Here is a 17,301-nt window from a genome sequence, read left to right as displayed (position 1 = left end):
AATCTATGTCAATAATATCTATGAACCTAGAAAAGCCAAAACGACCTACAATTTGGAACGGAGATAGTAGTTCCCTGATGCACAAACTAGGCTTGAAGCTTCAGCTAATCTTATGATTGTTGGGCATAAAGCAACGAAAGCTCATCTTCTATACACATATGCTTGTACTTGCAGTCCTATGATAGCCTGGTTCAGATTTTTCTTGACAAACAGAGTTTCAACCAAGATAGCTTCAGAAAAGTGTATCACATAGTGGTCAGTTGAGGCCTTGATGTCTGCGGCCTGCGCACAAGAGATGAGAGTTACACGTATGCGATGTAGCCTAAACTGTCATTTATCCCAGGAATCATTCGTTGTCGTATTGTTGTCCTCGTGAGCACTGCTTAGATCATGCGTGCTCCTTCACGAGTTTTCTGCAGTCACATGCACATGCTGCCTTGTCCAATCGCTGGATGCCTAACTGGCTAGAAAGAAAAAACCACCTACTTATGCAGACAGGCCGTATGACGAGAGTAATGACGCTTGCCTGTCATGTTTGGTCCGTTATCGCCAATTTCGCTCATTGAAGCATCGCCTGTGAAATAGGCTATTAAATCAACTTGGCAGCAAAATTCTCTGCAGTGTGGTGTTCACTTCATGCTCAACTGCCATGCCCTGCAACCAAACCGCACTCTCTGAAATTTGAGTTCTGAACTGCATATTGCTATCCCGCCATGTATTTCTTGTTGCTGGTGATTCTAAGCCTACCCTGTGTGTAGACTCTACACAATCCAAGATACCACTACTCATAGAGCTTGTTCATCACACATCCATGTACGACCTTTCTTTTCAGGTAAGGATGAACACATAGTGTAAACCTGCATACGAGTACAGATGTTCACTTTTGCGTAGATCCAAAGCTACAGCATGGCTTTCCCTGCACTTTTGACCAGAGCTTCCATTCATTACACTGGCCTCCCTCCGCTCTCGCCATGTCCGCCTTTACCGATGCGCATCGATCGCCTTCTAAAGCTCGGCATGTCAGTAATCTATCACTCAGCAGCACGGCATGTCTGAGCAAGTGCTGTTCCTACTACTACGCTCTCTCTTTTTCAGCACCAGCATCTCATTCTCATTCTCATCTGATGATGGCTCATGGCTGGAGACCTAAGCTAGAGATGCTTCACTTGCCGTAGGTCTATTATACTACTATGCTATGATTGCTGCGACTGAGATGCCGTAGTTTCACAGTTGCAAAGGCATGGGGTCGTAGCCATGGGGCATGCCTCGGCGCCTTGCTTGCTCTCTTCCCTGTGGCTCTACTCTTGTCACACGACGCCGTAACCTTGCGTACGTGGTGGTGGTCCGGTGCTGGTCTGGGACGGCTGGCAAGGCTGTTAATGCATGCTAATGCTAGCTAACCACCTGCCATTCTCTGACAAGGATGAAGGATCAGTCCCTCTCCTTTTGCTTGGCCATGCCCTACTACCGGATCCACCCCTGGTCCCTGGATGTAGTGTATGGCCAGCAAATGTTGGTGTCGATCTCCCATCTCTTTCTGGACGAGAACAACTGCATGCACAATCATTCCTTTTCCGGCTGTGTTCGGAAACATTTTGCTTCGAATCCTTCAGGGCCTGGCATGAGCTGGGGTACGGTATTTGCCATGAAATTCCTCCGAAACGTATGTGAGAAGTGTTTTTATCTTTTTCATTCGAAGAAAAGCCCCGAAATTATGCCACGGGGGCTTGTGAAGTTTCCTGGACGGTTTGGTGTGATTTGTTGGGACGAAGGGGGCATCGTATCATTGACGCGCGCCACCGCGGGCAGTGTCGGTAGCACGTCCCCGTTGAGAGGAGTCGCCATCTGTGCACGTCACCAAGGCTTCACCGCTTCAGGCCCTTCCGCCGAGATCCTCCTCTTGTCCGTAAGCTTGCTCAGTTGTGCTGCGCAATGCACGGCTCACGACCACCCGCGCTAATCTCTCGGGGTACAGGATAACAAGAACACCTCCATTCCACCAGTAGCCTGTAGCTCACTTCCGCATCTGATCTCCTCCCTTCTCTTCGCTGACACGTGGGGTCCGGTGCTTAGAGGCCAGGCTGCTGGATGGATATGGATTCTAGTGGCTGTCCCTTTGTTACAGCTAGATTATGCCTTGACGCTTTGTATTGTACCGGCAGGTAGCTAACCGTACGTGCGACGGCTCCATGTACAGTGTACTAGGAGCCAGGCGGTGGCGTTCCGTACGCGTACAAACAGTTGCTGCTCCTGCTCGGTGCTCACGCTGCTGCCCGGGATGTGCTGATCTCAATTATTCCGTGCTAATTTCCAAAAATAACATGAACACAGGGGCCGAAAGGCTGGTGGCACATGATTTCACAAGGCGTATAGATATTTGTTATACGACTCGTCTAACTTATTGTTAGAGTCTTCTCGGATTCCAAGGGAAGACAAGACACAAATCGCATATGCTCTACAGCCTACAATGATTTGGACACAAGCCTCATTCAACGACTATTATACAGATCTACATTTTGGTGGTTGGTGGATATATAGACCACAAGGAAACCATACAAAACAAAAGTGAGTCAAGATGACAAACATATATACAGAAAAAAAAGGTGGCCACATATTGCGGGGGTGTTTGGATACCGGTGCTAAACTTTAGCAGTGTCACATCGGATGTTCGGATGCTAATTAGGAGGACTAAATATGAATTAATTATAAAACTAATTGCAGAACCCTGTGCTAATTCGCGAGACGAATCTATTAAACTTAATTAATCCATCATTAGCAAATGGTTACTGCAGCACTACATTATCAAATCATGGACTAATTAGGCTTAATAGATTTGTCTCGCGAATTAGACTCCAATTGTGCGCAATTAGTTTTGTAATTAGCATATATTTAATACTCCTAATTAGTATCCAAACATCCGATGTGACATGTGCTAAACTTTAGCGGTATCCAAACAAACCCCGTATACTCTAATCCACCGAGAATCATAGGCACCGCATAAACAAGAGGAGACCATCATAAAACCCAAACCCTCCTGCAGAAGTGCAGAGCAATTTTCTAGCCTTCACAAGAGAATCGTGACGATTCTTTTATTGATCCAGAGTTTCCTGCCAAATCCCCTGGAATGTCCAGAACCAACACATGGCATGGTACCTCTAGCAGCATTGCAGCAGGTAGCCTGTAGCCGGATGCAAATACAGATACTGTATCCCGCGTGGTCCTGTACAGGGACCGTACGCCTAGGCGGCCGCGTACCTGTACGGTGCGTGCCCGCGGAGCAGTAGGCGTCGGAGACGTGGACGTGACGGCGAGGTGAAAGGGTCACGTCACCGCCCGGCCCAGGCCCAGCTGCCTGCCGGCCTGGCGGGCTCTGCGTTTACACGGCCACGGCAGAGACAGAGAGGCAGCTCCGGCGAGGGATTGGAGAAGTAAACCGGCTGGTGAGGGCAGTATGGTGATTTCGTGGCCCTGATTAAGCCGCCTAATCTGATTCTGTGACGGCGACGGCTACCCGGAGCCGGCGGTGGCGCTGCCACCACCGACAGCCTCTGCCGGTCACCCCCGGCCACGCAAGGATGCGGGAGGGCTGCGGATCCCGAGTGCGCTCACCACTCCTTTTCTGGAGTCTGGGCAGGCGCTTTCCGGCCTGTTAATTCCTTCTTTTGGGAAAACAAGGAGGATGTGTACAGATTCTCTCTCTCTTTCGATCGGAATGAAGCTTTTGTTGGAAAAGCTGCTTCTCCATGATGATATGGATTCTATTCGGAATGGTGACTTCAAATTTGTGTGTTACTGCCTTGCTCTGCAGTGTCCATAGATATATAGAAATTCTAGCCACCTAATTCATCCAAAATCAGCTTTTGGTAGGAGCAGACTATAGGAAAACTCGGCCTGTTTGGACTTTGGATGATTTTTTTAGAGCATGCAGAAACTGTTATAAGCTTCCCAAGCAGAGGGTAGAGCCATAATGTCGATTTATGATGTCTGGTACTTGTCCAATCGAACCTGATAAAAAATCGTGAGCCACGTTGAGGATAAATCATGAACTGTGTCACGAACTATGCTGTGTCTGCCACCTATACAAGGACACTTGAGTAGGAGGGCGGAAGACAGTTTCATTCGTAGGAAACGTGGCCGAGCAAGGAGGGCGAAAAGGCGGTTACGTGGCGAAGGTTAGAACTTCGAAATAATCTTTGTATATACTCGAAATGTGATTAACAATACAGACAACCAGAATTTCAAAAATTCAAACACCTGTTTGATGGTGGCAAAAATTTTAATCACCACAAATCCCTCACTCGTGTACAAATATAACACATACACTCTCCAAACGCATTTTTTTCGAAACATTCAAAAACAATTTTGGCAACGAATTTTATTGTCAACGCTTTGGCTTCGCACATTTGTTAGGCCACGTTCCGGACAAGCCCTCCCCCTCGATGCCGTTGCTAGGCTCACCGCGCGGTGAGCGGCATCGGCGGCCTCGAAACACACGTTGATATAAGCAAGCAGCAACGGCCACCACGCCCACGCCCACGCCCCCACGCGGACGCGGTGCAGGCACTGCCAGTGACGCCCGCCCGCCTGCCTCGCCGTAGCCCCAGTAGAAGCGGCCGCCGGATCAGCCAAGCGGCCGGTGGCCGCCTCGTCCCCGTCCCGCGGCCGACCGACCGCCCGCGCGCCCGGCGCCGCTCCGCACCAACATTCCCCTCGGGAACCGCGGCGCGCCCGATCCCGCGCCGCGTTAAACCCCGCGCCGCCCAGTAGGAAAAGAAGAGGAGGGAAAGGAAGAGCAACCGCTTCCTGGTTTCGCTTCTCGCGCCCGCCTGCCCGCATCGCGAGGAACCGAACCGGCGCGGCAACCGACCGCGGGAACTCCGGTGAGCACCGCTGGCTCCTGCGCTGATTCCGTCCTCGCCGTTTCTGTTCCTCCCAATCAGTCCTGTTCTTGTACATTGGGGGAAGATTCATGCGCCGTGGCGTTCGATTCGAGATTTGGCGGTTTGGTTTCCTGTTGCCGTCGTGGGCTCTAGCCTTCGTTTGGTTGCCGAAACTAGCCGGGGATCCTGGTTTCCGACGAGCTCTGCGTTTGTTGGGTTAGTCTGTAGATTGGTTGATGGTTGCAGCGTCTGATCAGCATTCGCGGACTGAATGAGCCGTGCTGGTGGCCTCTTGGGATGCGGGGTGCCTAGTCTGTTCCTTTCCAGTTCTTGCTCTTGCTCCTGTGATATGTGAGCATCTTCTTGCGATATCTGTTGTCTGTTAATTTCCATGCGGACCGGACATCTTGAGACTGAATTTTTGGTCCATTGGTGGTAGCCTGTGATTCCCAACTTTTGTTTCTTTTATGTCTGCTGCCTAATAATTATTGTTCCTTGAACCTGAACATTTCCCTGCTGAAAACTGATGCGGCCATTTGTTAGAACAAATAGAAATCGAAGTAATGCACCTGCATCTTCAGTAGCTTTCTCTCGTGATTGGTAATTTGGAGCAATGGTCTAGGACATAGTGATTCTTGTGGAACCAAGTACTGTCGTTCGAAAAAAAAGTTACTGCCCAGTATCACCGCGTTTTTCATCCATCATGGATAGTTATTACCTTTGCCGTATCAGTGGGCTTGTCAGATCTCCCTGTACTCCAGTTATGGTACAGCTTTATGTCTGGGGCTCTTTCGTCCCCCTGGGACCTCGTTCTCGAATGCAATCCAGGGGCACGGTGGTCCAAGAACAACTAGAGCCCCACTGCATGTGCCTCCCAACAAACCTCTGCCCAAGCGAATTACTTGCTTGTCCTGGGGACATATTATTTGTACCAGGTTCTCTTATTAGGTTGTTACAGCATTTTCAATTTTGCTTGCAAGATGGAAATCTTGCTCAGCTGTCTGGTTCATGATTTGAGTTGCTGTCCTGTCGCTTGTTTTATGATGTGAACATCTGCTTCAAAGTATGCTAGTCAGGACTAAAGGACTACATTTAGGAACTTACCATCATGCTCTACAGGGAATGTTTTAGTGTAAACTGCACCTTTTCTTTTACTTTGAATGCAGAAGATTGATCTGTGAGCTACAATGTTTTGTAATGGACGTCTTATTGGAATCCACATTTCTTTACTTACCATGTGGGGACCTGCTTCTTAGTATGATCGTCAGGATTCTGGAACTGACAACTGACCATTATGCTCTACAGTAGATTTCTTACCAGACTTTGCATTTTCTTTTTGAACTTGGGGCACAGAGGGCTGTTTAACCTTTCAGCTCTTAACCTGCGGTGCTAGTTTTTGTTTTTTAATTTGCGTTTTGCGATGACATAACATGTACTCTATTTGATATAGCTTTGGTTGTGTTGCTAATTTTTGTTGATGATCTGTGCAGATATTGAATTTCCAGAACTTTGTAAGGGATACTGAAATGGGTGCCAAAGAGAAGGGGGAAGAGAGAGATGGTCATTCAACCGATGTGGAAAGAGATGGTAAACAAGGGAAAGGAGCTGAATCAGACTATGAGCCAAGTAGAGATTCCCTTTCATCTCAAGGTGAAGCTGCCAGTAATGAAGATACTAAAGCAAAGAGAGTTTCAAGGGTTCCAAAGAAGCTAGCAAAGAAGGAGTCAAAAGAAAACAGTCCCCGCTCAGCAAGGAGTATTTCCAGTCGTCAGATCCACACTAAGCTGCAATATATATCGTCAAACAATCCTCAGAACAAATCTCCAAAAACAAACAAAGTGGCTAATGGTGCTAGAACAGTAGAGGTGAAGAAGACAGAGGCTGTGAAAGTTCCTTCTTGTTCTTCATCTGATGTCTCTGAGGAAACAGAGGAAAAAGTTATTGAGGATAGACCCACAGATGATAAAGCAGTTGATGGCAGCGCCAAGGATGATAAAGCTGTTGAAGGCAGAGCCACAGATGAAGTCGTTGAGGGCAGAAACAAGGATGATAAAGCCATCGACGGGACGGAGGATAATAAGGCCATTGAGGACAGAACGAAGGATGATAAAGCCATTGAGGATGGAACGCAGGATGATAAGGCCGTTGAGGATGGAACGAAGAATGATATGGATATTGAGGATGGAAAGGATGCTAAGGTCATTGAGGACAAGGTAACTGATGATAATGCCATTGAGGGCAGAGAGACTGATGGTAAAGCTGTTGGAGAGGCAAAAGAGATCGATATATTGGATGAAGCTCCAAAATGTGATCAGAGTACTAGTACTGATGATGAAATCGCTGAAACTGAAGAAAACATAGTTCATAATGGCCATTCAGTTTCTTATGAAAGGAATGAGGAATTGGATTCAAAAATTGAGAAGTTAGAGCAGGAGCTACGTGAAGTTGCTGCCCTTGAGGTTTCTCTCTATTCTGTGGTGCCAGAGCATGGTTGTTCATCACATAAGTTGCATACACCAGCTCGCCGTCTGTCTAGGTTGTATATTCATGCATCAAAATTTTGGTCCTCAGATAAGAAAGCTTCAGTTGCAAGAAATTCTGTTTCTGGGCTTGTGCTTGTTGCAAAGTCTTGTGGCAATGATGTTTCAAGGTAAATTAGAATCTCATTCCACCTTTTATTTCTCGTTATGATCAGCATCGTTTCCTTCAGGTTAAGATTTAAGTAGAAAGAATTAAATTTTGATGTAGGTTGACATTCTGGCTATCAAACATAGTTGTGCTAAGAGAAATTATTGCACAAACCTTTGGTACTTCACGACAATCAGGTCCAGTTATGAAGTCTTTCAGCACAAATGGTAATGCAAAGAAGCTTGATGGGAATTTCGCTCCAATGCGATGGAAAAGTAGCTCCAATGCTAAGCATGCTAGACCCAATATTATGCAGATGCCAGATGATTGGCGGGAAAGTGGCACTCTCTTGTCAGCATTGGAGAAGATAGAATCTTGGATCTTTTCTCGGATTGTTGAGTCTGTGTGGTGGCAGGTAAAAATTTACCCATCTTATCATTTCCAGATAGCTCAGTATGGTTTTGCTTCTGTATGACAGCGATAGTGAAAAACTGAAAACCCATTGCCAATTTGTTCGTGTTGTCAATTTTCTGAAGGTTTTTTGTTTCCCCAGGCAATGACACCCCACATGCAAACCCCAGTGGAAGATTTGTCAACTCCGAAGATCAGCAGGTTGTTAGGGCCTTCTTTGGGTGATCAGCAACATGGGAATTTTTCTATTGATCTCTGGAAAACTGCATTTCGTGATGCCTTCAGCAGAATCTGTCCTCTTCGTGCTAGTGGACATGAGTGTGGATGTTTACCAGTATTGGCAAAATTGGTATGCTTTCAGTTCTTTTTTTTTGTTTGACAATATTGAAATTTTATGTGATTTCTGTTCCTTTATTGTTCTGTTATTATCAGGTGATGGAGCATTGTGTAGCCCGTTTAGATGTTGCTATGTTTAACGCCATCCTTCGTGAATCAGCGAATGAAATACCATCTGATCCTATATCTGACCCAATCGTGGACTCAAGAGTTCTGCCGATTCCAGCTGGGGACTTAAGCTTTGGATCAGGCGCTCAGCTTAAGAATTCTGTATGTCCCTAGACTAAAATCACTTTGGAATTATGCCTGCAATTGCATGCCAAACAAACAAAAAGGTCCTTATGCAAACAACACTGATTGCTAAGTCATGAAATGCTCTTGTAGGTTGGGAATTGGTCCAGATGGTTGACAGACACATTTGGCATGGATGGTGCTGAATCTGAAAAGGATGGTCAAGATGCAGAACATAATGGTGATGAGCGAAGAGATGCAGCCGAATCAAATTGTTTTAAGCTACTCAATGAGCTGAGTGATCTTCTGATGCTCCCGAAGGACATGCTGCTTGAGAAATCCATCAGGAAAGAGGTAAGTTTTCATTTATAGTTCCTTTCTCATTCCCAAGTCCTAATATGTGCCTATTTCAATTTGGTCTTTTTTAGACAATAGCTGAAGTTTTGATCTTCCTGTTTTGTTTTAGGTCTGCCCTTCCATTGGCCTTCCACTGGTAACAAGAATACTGTGCAACTTCACTCCTGACGAGTTCTGCCCTGATCCTGTTCCTGGCATGGTTCTGGAGGAGCTGAGTTCTGAGGTATAGTTCCTGTCTGCTAAAATGGATTGCCTTCCATTTATATTTAACACAACAAAATATACGAAAATGAAGATTCTTGTATACTAATGTCAATCAACTGATGCTGCAACCAATATACTTCAGGGCATGATGGAGCGGTTCATGGAGAAAGAAGTGATCAGCACATTCCCGGTCACCGCCGCTCCGGTGGTGTACTGCCCCCCTTCTCTGGAGGACGTTGCGGAGAAAGTGGCCGACACCGGTTGCGGGAACCCAGAGCTGGACCGGAGGAGCTCAATGGCGCAGAGGAGAGGTTACACCAGCGACGACGATCTGGACGACCTCGACAGCCCCCTGGCATCCCTGTACGACAGGAGCGCTCCACCTTCACCTTGCAGCAACGGCGCCGCGCATTTCAGCGCCAGGCAAGGAGCAGGAGCAGGAGCAGCCTCCATGGCGAATGCCAGGTACGAGCTCCTGCGAGAAGTGTGGTCGGAGCGGCGGTGATCAGGAACAGGCCGTGGGAGTGGGACGGCCGTGAAGAAAGGACTGAAACTGGAAAGCAACGACATGATACTATTCATTTGTTCTTGTATATTCGTTCCTCTGTGAGCCCGTGCATTGTTTTCTTTTTACTTTTTTGGGGTAGCATACCTGAAATTCGAGTATAGATAGATGTTTAGTTATTTTCCATTATATGATATAGTACATCTGTATCCTACAGGCTACAGCGTCTATGAATGTGATGGGATCATGAAAGTTTGATAGTAGCAGTATGATAAGAGTAGCAGTATCTTTTTCTTCTTCTTCATTTTGATAATGAGATGAAAGCAGTAGTAGTAACATCATACTGGCACGCGTTGCCGTTCATTATTCTGGCCGTCCTCCCATTCCCCTTTTTTGAAAAAGGAATATTCTGTCAGGTGTCAGCCCTTGTGCCTTGAGCGTGATGGATCGATATCGATTGGATTTCTTTCTCTTCACCGACAAAACCGTTTGGTCAGCGTGCCACTTGTGCGTGAGCTGCTCCCACACTTTCCTTGTCGTGGTCTATGATTGGCCATGGTGGGATGCCAGCGAGAACCAAACCCATCCGATCCAGCCGACGAGGTGACTGACGGTGAGACCGAACGCTACTGACGTTTCACCGGCCATGGATCAACATCAGCCTCGGCTGACCACGATCGATTCCAGCCGGCCGTCGTTTCCTTCCACTCGACTCACCGGTTCCTTGGGCTTGGAGAGAACGAACTTGTGGCCCGGAGCGGGACCCCGACGGCCGAATGGGCTGACGCGGAGAAGCCGCACAGCCCAATGGTGGAAACTGCGGGCTTGCCCGCGTATCCTTTTTCCGCAGTGAGACGGATCAAAGCCTAGCTCCCCCGAATCGCCAATTTGTTTGGTTGGCCCTAGCCAGCCACCCCTCCGCCGGCCCGGCCCGATCTTCCCTGCAGGCTTTCCCCCTCAGCATTGCAAACCAGTGTTATACTACTATTTACTTCCTCCACCTGACATGTTTGTCCATAGCGCCATGGGCACTGATTACGAAAGTAGTAGAAAAAAATAACGTGCCCAATGGTTAATTAGGGCGAGTTCGGCAGCCCTGCCAAACGGCATGGAAGAAACAGCTCCACAGGCGAAGCACCCACGGAGTCGGAGCCGAAACCGGAGCCGGTTTTCTACTAGCCGGGAGGAGCGCGGCTCCTCCGGCTCCTTCCCGTCCTCGCGCTTATGCTTACCAAAATGCCCCAGGCAACGGCATCGTCGGGTGCAGCGGGGTGATGGGAGAGCAGCGGCGGCTAGAAAGGAGAGCGGCACAACGTCGGCAGCGAGGCGCGCGCGTCGGAGCTAGAGGTCCATTGCTGCGTTGGGGCCGAAGCAGTGCCCGGCGGCGCGTGGCGCATCTGGCCGGGCGCGGGCAGCGGACGCCAGACGAGTAGCAGAGGCAGCAACAGCACTATGGGAGAAGCAGCAGCGCCCAAGCAACAGCGCGGCGGAGCTCAGCTTGCGTCGTGTGGTCCTGTCTGATTGGGGGCGGCAGGAAGAAAAGGATAAGGAAGCCAGAGGAACGGACGAACGGATATAAGGAACTGAAAGAAAGGAGAAAAAAAATAAAAAAGCAAAATGATCGGTTAATCCGCAATTATACTCATTAATCAATACTTGACACGATCTTCCAAATAACAGTTTGACCATCCATTTATATGTTTATGGTTGTAAAATTATGATCTACAATTGTAGAGTATATTTATAAAGTTTACATTACAAAAATAAAAAATTAATAGTTAAATTATTGGTCAAAAATTGTAAAGTTTGAATCTTGCTAAAAACGGAGGAAGTAATATGTTCATTTATTTTTTTAATTTTACATGAAATAAAATTATAAATTGAAAGGAAACATATAATTCATCATAACAACCAAGTCAAGAGGTATATTGGGCATTTGACATCTCCAATTCATTCATAAACGATTTTCTCCAGCTAGCATGCATGCACTAACTAGCTACTCTCTCCAGCTGTTACGCAAGTTAAAGCACACGCCGCCCGGCCGGTCAAACCGCACAGTGCTCCCATTATCAGATCGATGATACTGGCCTCTTGGTTAGTTCATTTCCGTTTCTCAATTCCATCCTCATGATGCTGGCCGCACGAACAGGTGATCGATCTCGTCTGTGACCTGTCTCTGTCCGGCCGCCGGTTAATGCACTGTTGTCTCTGTCTGCCCTCAAAAATTCACTGGTTAACGTGCATGCCATGCAACGCCAACCTAACTGGCTGCATCTCTCGCCGCACTGTCATTGTCCGACCCTTCTTTTCTAAGTACGTGCTTTTGTTGCCTGCCTGCTGTCGTTGATCGTCAGCGGCTTTTCGTGAGGAAATAAAATTAAGAAAAATCATCACACGGCTATATATAAGCTCGTGTAATTAATCACACGATGAACAGTAACTGATCGAACTCATCAGCAGTTGCCCTGGTTGCAGCGATCCAAAAGTCTGAGTTGCTTTCCACGCACGCGTGCACACGTGCTCCCTTTTAGGAGTAACTCCCAACAAGCACGCGCTCGCGCGCCGTCGTGTTCTTCGATCTGGGGTAAGATCAGAGAGATGTGAGCGAGTTGTGACAACTCGTGATGATGAGGGGATCGATAGATCGATCGGCCCATTAGTGCATGCCAAGGTAGCCGATGCGGCGGGCGCATCTCGCATGCATCCAGACGCGGCCGGCCACGCGCGCCTTGCACCGCACCCGGTGGTGCTATCGTGTCCGCCGCGCCCCGGCACCTCTCGTGCCCGGCGTGTGTGCGAGGTATTCCGTACGTGAAGGTTGCCAGTACCGTTGTCTGCCGGTCCGTCCTGGCCTGGGCATGCATGGATGGTAGTGGTAGTGCCGTAGTGGCGGTGTCTATCTACGACGACGTACTCTACCCTGCGGCCTCTCCCTCAAGGCCTCAAGTCGATAGCCGAGTAAGAAATATCTTGCAATATAAAGATATCACACGACGGTTCACTTTATTTGTCATTTCCGGCGAGCAAATCTGAACTGGCCCGTAGTCAATTCAGATTGTGCTTGTGCATAATAAAGAGAACCCTACTAGTCAGTAAGCGTCGGCTGACGCATGCGGCTATTGTAGTCTCAGGCCCGTATATGTATGCATACAGAAAAGAAATTAATAAGCGAACTGAAATCCGGTTTCAGGTCTTTCGACTCAGCATGGATAGATTTATTTCAGAATTATCGGATCTACTCTTCCAGTAGTATATGACGTGCCCTTCTGTAACCAAGCACATGAAATAACTTCATATGACGTGCCCTTCTGTAACCAAGCACATGAAATAACTTCATCAATCTCAAGATCGGTCGGAGTCTTTCAACAGTGCTCGTAAGGGTAGGATGTGCATACGGGTAAAGCCAATTTGGCAATCACACACACGGAGCGCTCGATCCGACCAGCTCTGCCTTCCCATGTGCTGAGCCCCACACATTTTTTCTTGGCTACCTCATCCACAACGCACGATGTTCTTCTTCTCCACCTCTTTTTTTCTCCCCAACACAGCGACAACTGAGAGCCCACCGCAAACAACCAACAAATAGCGGCGTGCGGGGCTGGCAGTAGTGCACGGTCACCCGCGAGAGCGAGGACCCTCTTCCCCTCCCCGTTCGCTGCCGCGCACCACCTCGGACCTCACTGGAAGCACGAGAATGTGCGCGAGGATGTGCGCCGCTGGGGTGGGTCAGGTGGGGATGGATGTGCGCGAGGAGGGGGTGCTAAGGCTGGCGCTAGGCGGTGGCAGGCTCAGGGGGAGAAGCTCTCTGGTGGCGAACCTAGGGACGGTGGCGCATTGAGGCTGGGTTCGGCGGTGGATCCAGGGAAGGAAACACAACTTTTATTCCTAATTTTTGCTTACATTTTTTGCTTTTTGCAGATTTTACTCTCTGATCTTTCTTTCCTAAAGTTAGGAACACGACTTTTTTCCTAACTTTTGTTCATAATTTCTATTTCATTCAAATTTGGTTCCAAAGTTTTGGCTATAAATTTGTCGTTTTGAATTGTGTTCCTAAATTTTTCTTCCAATTTTTTTTTGAATTCTTTGTTTCTCAAGTTTTTTCTACAAATTATTTATACAAATTATGTGCTACATTTTGTTTTGCATACATATATTTTTTTTATAAAGAGAAAAAAGGAATGAAGAGGGGTGAACGTGGCCACGTGGGGGCTAGCGGTCCCAACACGCTGAGATCGTTGGTTGAGGTATCTATGTCTGCAATGTGTTTGGAAAAAAGAAGTGGTTTTAACATGAAAAATGAAATTAGGCACCCAAATTTATCTTGACTAGGATTTGAAGTTGGGTGTAGTCTGGGTGTACATCCACATCCGCAACCTTAAAGAAAATGGAAAAGGATTATACTATTTAATAGCAAGGGTTCGGAGCTATAATGATCATAGAAAAGCATCTAAGCAACGCATGAACCGTGATTGATCCTAATTAAAGCTTTAGTTGTTAGCAGTCTGCTTACGCTGCATGCTGTGAAACAAAGTTATCTAGCCAGCCAAGTTTCTTACAAAATACAATATATGTATGCAAATAAAACTGCGCATCAAGTTCGGCAGACATGAAAGTAAGCTCTGCGCCAGAAGTGTCTCCTTGATCCTCGAACACTCTCCATCAAACCCTCCCCATCGCGTGATTTGTACAGATTACGTGGCTAACAATGACGTTCTCATAGGTTTAACTTGTCTTGTCGCCTCTGATGGCGAACCGGCTGATATAACAAGCCGGCTTTGCTGTCACTTTGCGAGTGCCTACCCATTACAATAGAACCCTTCTCTCAAGTGCCGGTCGGTCGCTAGGCGCCAGAGTCAAAGCAATTTATCAGTAGACCTTCGTCAATGGCTGCAAGTAGATCACCTAATCTATCCTGCTATTGTCTGAAGCGAGCAATCTGTATACTATTAGCAAAGAAGCATTTCTTTTCAGTTCAGATAAGCTCTGCACGCGCGCTCAGTGGACTGAATCAATTGTCAGAAACCATGCATGTCATTCAGCTACAAGTTTGCTCTCGTCATACCTCTGTTTTTTCACGACTATAAACGCCTCCTCAGCTCAACAGATGAGCCATACACATGTGTTGAAGTACAGTAAAACTTCTTTACGATAGCACTAAGCACTAACCGAATGCTGTGTTGAATTTGTGAGAAAATGAAGAGCTGGCGAGGCTTACTGAAGGCCTGAATGTCTGATGGAACAGCCATCAATTATGTTCGTCTACGTTCAAGAGCACAAGCGCATCAACCTGCACATGGAACCAGCCGGCAGCTGATCAATCGTGCACGTACACAAATGTAGAGTAGTGGTACAAAACCAAGGATGAAATTGACATACGTACGTACATGGTCCAACATTCAGAGATGGGAGTGAATTCATGGTCCAATAGAAGTTACCAACCAAGCCCGTCAAAGATGCTCTCTCTCTCTCTCCATCCCCAACTGTAATTGAGCTGCAGCGTAATTAATCCAGTCTTGTCGAATTTACGTAATAAGAATCGTAGTTGAGTTACAGTAGTATAAACTGACGAAAAACTCGAAAGCTCAAGTCTTTGACGACTGCATCATCATCCTCAATTTCACCAAGGATTGCTCCTACTATCATGATCTTACAAGGTCACCCGCTCTCTATGTACACATATCACTAACATCCCCTGTTACATGATATAGTGATCTTCTAGGGTGCAAAACGAAAAAAACAGGGAGCTCAAAGCTCGAGCGGAAACAACCGATGTCAGAACTCCGGCAAGAGCTCCTCCTCTGGCGTGTGCTCCGCCGGCGACGGCGGAGGCTGGTGAAGCTTATCGAAGTATTCGGCCACGCTGAATCCCTCGCAGGAGACAATGTCATCGGCCGGCGGGGGGATGTAGGGCGGCCGGGACACCTCCCCGAGCAGTTCCCACGCCACCCCGGCGAAGAACGGGTGCGCCCGGACCTCGTCGGCGCCGCCGGCGAAGCCCAGCCTCCGCGCTGGATCCTTCTCCAGAAGCCTCGATATGAGGTCCGTGAGCTCCGGCCACCGCCGCCGCGCCTCCGCCGAGAACTCCGGCTCCCGGTGCAGCACGTTCCGGAACGTCTCCTTCCTGTTCCGGCCCCTGAACGGCGTCCGCCCGTGTGACATCTCGTAGACGAGCACCCCGAGCGCCCACCAGTCGACGGCGAACTCGTGCCCGTCGCCGCGCACCACCTCCGGCGCCACGTACTCCTCCGTGCCCACGAACGAGAAGGACCGCTCGCCCGCCGCGGCGGCGGCCGAGCAGAGGCCCGAGAGCTTCTTGCGGCGGTCCGCCGGCGACACCCTCGCTGACTTCGCCTTCTTGACCTGATCGCCGCCGCCAGCGCCGTCGACGCTTCTGCTGAGGTACCAGGCGAGGTTGCGCGGCTCTTCCTCCTGTCCGGACGTCGACGCGGTCACCGCAGACTCGCTCCTCTTGAAGATGCGCTTCAGGTGGCGGTACTGGCCCCGTCCGTGGCCCGGCATCTGAGGCGGCGGCGAGGACGTCGCGGAGGCGGAGCACGAAGACGAGGAGGACGTGGACGCGGAGGGCGACCTGGGCGGGAGCTGCCGCGAGAGGTCGAAGTCGGTGAGCGTGACGTGGCCGTCGGCGCGGAGGAGAACGTTCTCGGGCTTGAGGTCGCGGTACGCGATCCCGGCGGCGTGGAGCTCGGCGAGCGCGGAGACCACCTCCGCGACGTAGAACCGGATGGCGGCGGGCGAGAACACGCGGTCGGGCTGCGCGTGGCGGAGCTCGTTGAGGTCCCCGCCGGGGCAGTAGGGCAGCGCCCACGCCAGTAGGCCGGGCGTCTCGGCGCAGCCCAGCAGGGACGGCAGGTGCGGGTGCGCCAGGCGCGACAGAACGGACACCTCCCACCGCGCGCGCCGGGCGGCGTCGGCGCCCGCGGCCGGCCTCGACGGCGCCGCGGGGGAGCGCTTGTCGAAGACCTTGAGCGCGTAGGCCTCCCCTCCGCCGCCGTCCCCGTCCCCGACGAGGAACACCGTGCCCAAGGCGCCGCGGCCCAGCACGCGCGCCGCGCGCACGGCGTCCAGGTCGATCTCCATGGGTGGCGTCGTCGTCAGTGGCATGAGCACGGGGGGGCTCTCTCGCGCCGTGTCGTGTCGTGGCGTGTCGCGCTTGTTGCCAAGGGCGAGGGCGTGGCGATATAAGGGAGGGAGGACGGAGGCGGGTAGGGGCCGGCTCATCATAAGGTGGCAGATTAACTGGTTCGCTTGTCTTGTCTCGTCTCCCCCCTGCAAAAGAAAACAAATCAAGTGGCGTTGCCACAATGCCACTCTGACGAGAATTCTATTGTTGCCTCCGGCATGGATTTGGCGTTTCTTTCTTTCTTTCCATCAGCTCATCAGTTTTATCCAAAACAAAGTCCATGTTATTTCCTCACCTTAAATTAATCTAGGTTATAATCTGTAATATGAAACAAACAGGTCTCAGATTATAACTGAATTATAACAATCTAGATTCCAAGATTATTATAGTCAAGTCGTCCTCCCACCAGCTAATTATCAGTTGAATGATATGATCGGGTGTTGGAAATATACCTGTAGAGTTACTAAAAAAAAAACTTGTCAAATCCGCTGTTTTGATGAAAATATGACTAACCCTTGGATGATAAACCTCATGACAAGAGTGGTGTAGATTTGTTCAAAGCCGTCGAATCTCAAAGGCTTGGACTAGCAACTTAGTTTTCACTTGAG

General features: G+C 49.1%; 2 protein-coding genes across 2 annotated transcripts; one reads left to right on the top strand and one right to left on the bottom strand.

The window, feature by feature from the left end:
- Nucleotides 1-4,528: 4,528 nt before the first annotated feature.
- On the top strand, nucleotides 4,529-9,895 carry LOC101757500. The gene is made up of 8 exons (XM_004957116.2): nucleotides 4,529-4,880; nucleotides 6,371-7,530; nucleotides 7,629-7,923; nucleotides 8,062-8,268; nucleotides 8,352-8,525; nucleotides 8,640-8,840; nucleotides 8,953-9,066; nucleotides 9,190-9,895. Exons 2-8 carry the CDS (start codon nucleotides 6,407-6,409, stop codon nucleotides 9,550-9,552), a joined length of 2,478 nt encoding a protein of 825 aa, XP_004957173.1. The 5' UTR covers nucleotides 4,529-4,880; nucleotides 6,371-6,406; the 3' UTR covers nucleotides 9,553-9,895.
- A 5,218-nt stretch (nucleotides 9,896-15,113) lies between these two features.
- Nucleotides 15,114-16,746, bottom strand: LOC101757114 (serine/threonine-protein kinase UCNL). The gene has a single exon (XM_004957115.3). The coding sequence runs from the start codon at nucleotides 16,672-16,674 to the stop codon at nucleotides 15,325-15,327; it is 1,350 nt and encodes a 449-aa protein (XP_004957172.1). The 5' UTR covers nucleotides 16,675-16,746; the 3' UTR covers nucleotides 15,114-15,324.
- Between the last annotated feature and the right edge of the window lie 555 nt (nucleotides 16,747-17,301).

This window comes from Setaria italica, chromosome II (genome assembly GCF_000263155.2).
Source record: "Setaria italica strain Yugu1 chromosome II, Setaria_italica_v2.0, whole genome shotgun sequence".
Classification (NCBI taxonomy): Eukaryota; Viridiplantae; Streptophyta; class Magnoliopsida; order Poales; family Poaceae; genus Setaria; species Setaria italica.
Note: the sequence above shows the minus strand (reverse complement) of the source record. Positions and strands in the feature narration are given on the sequence as shown.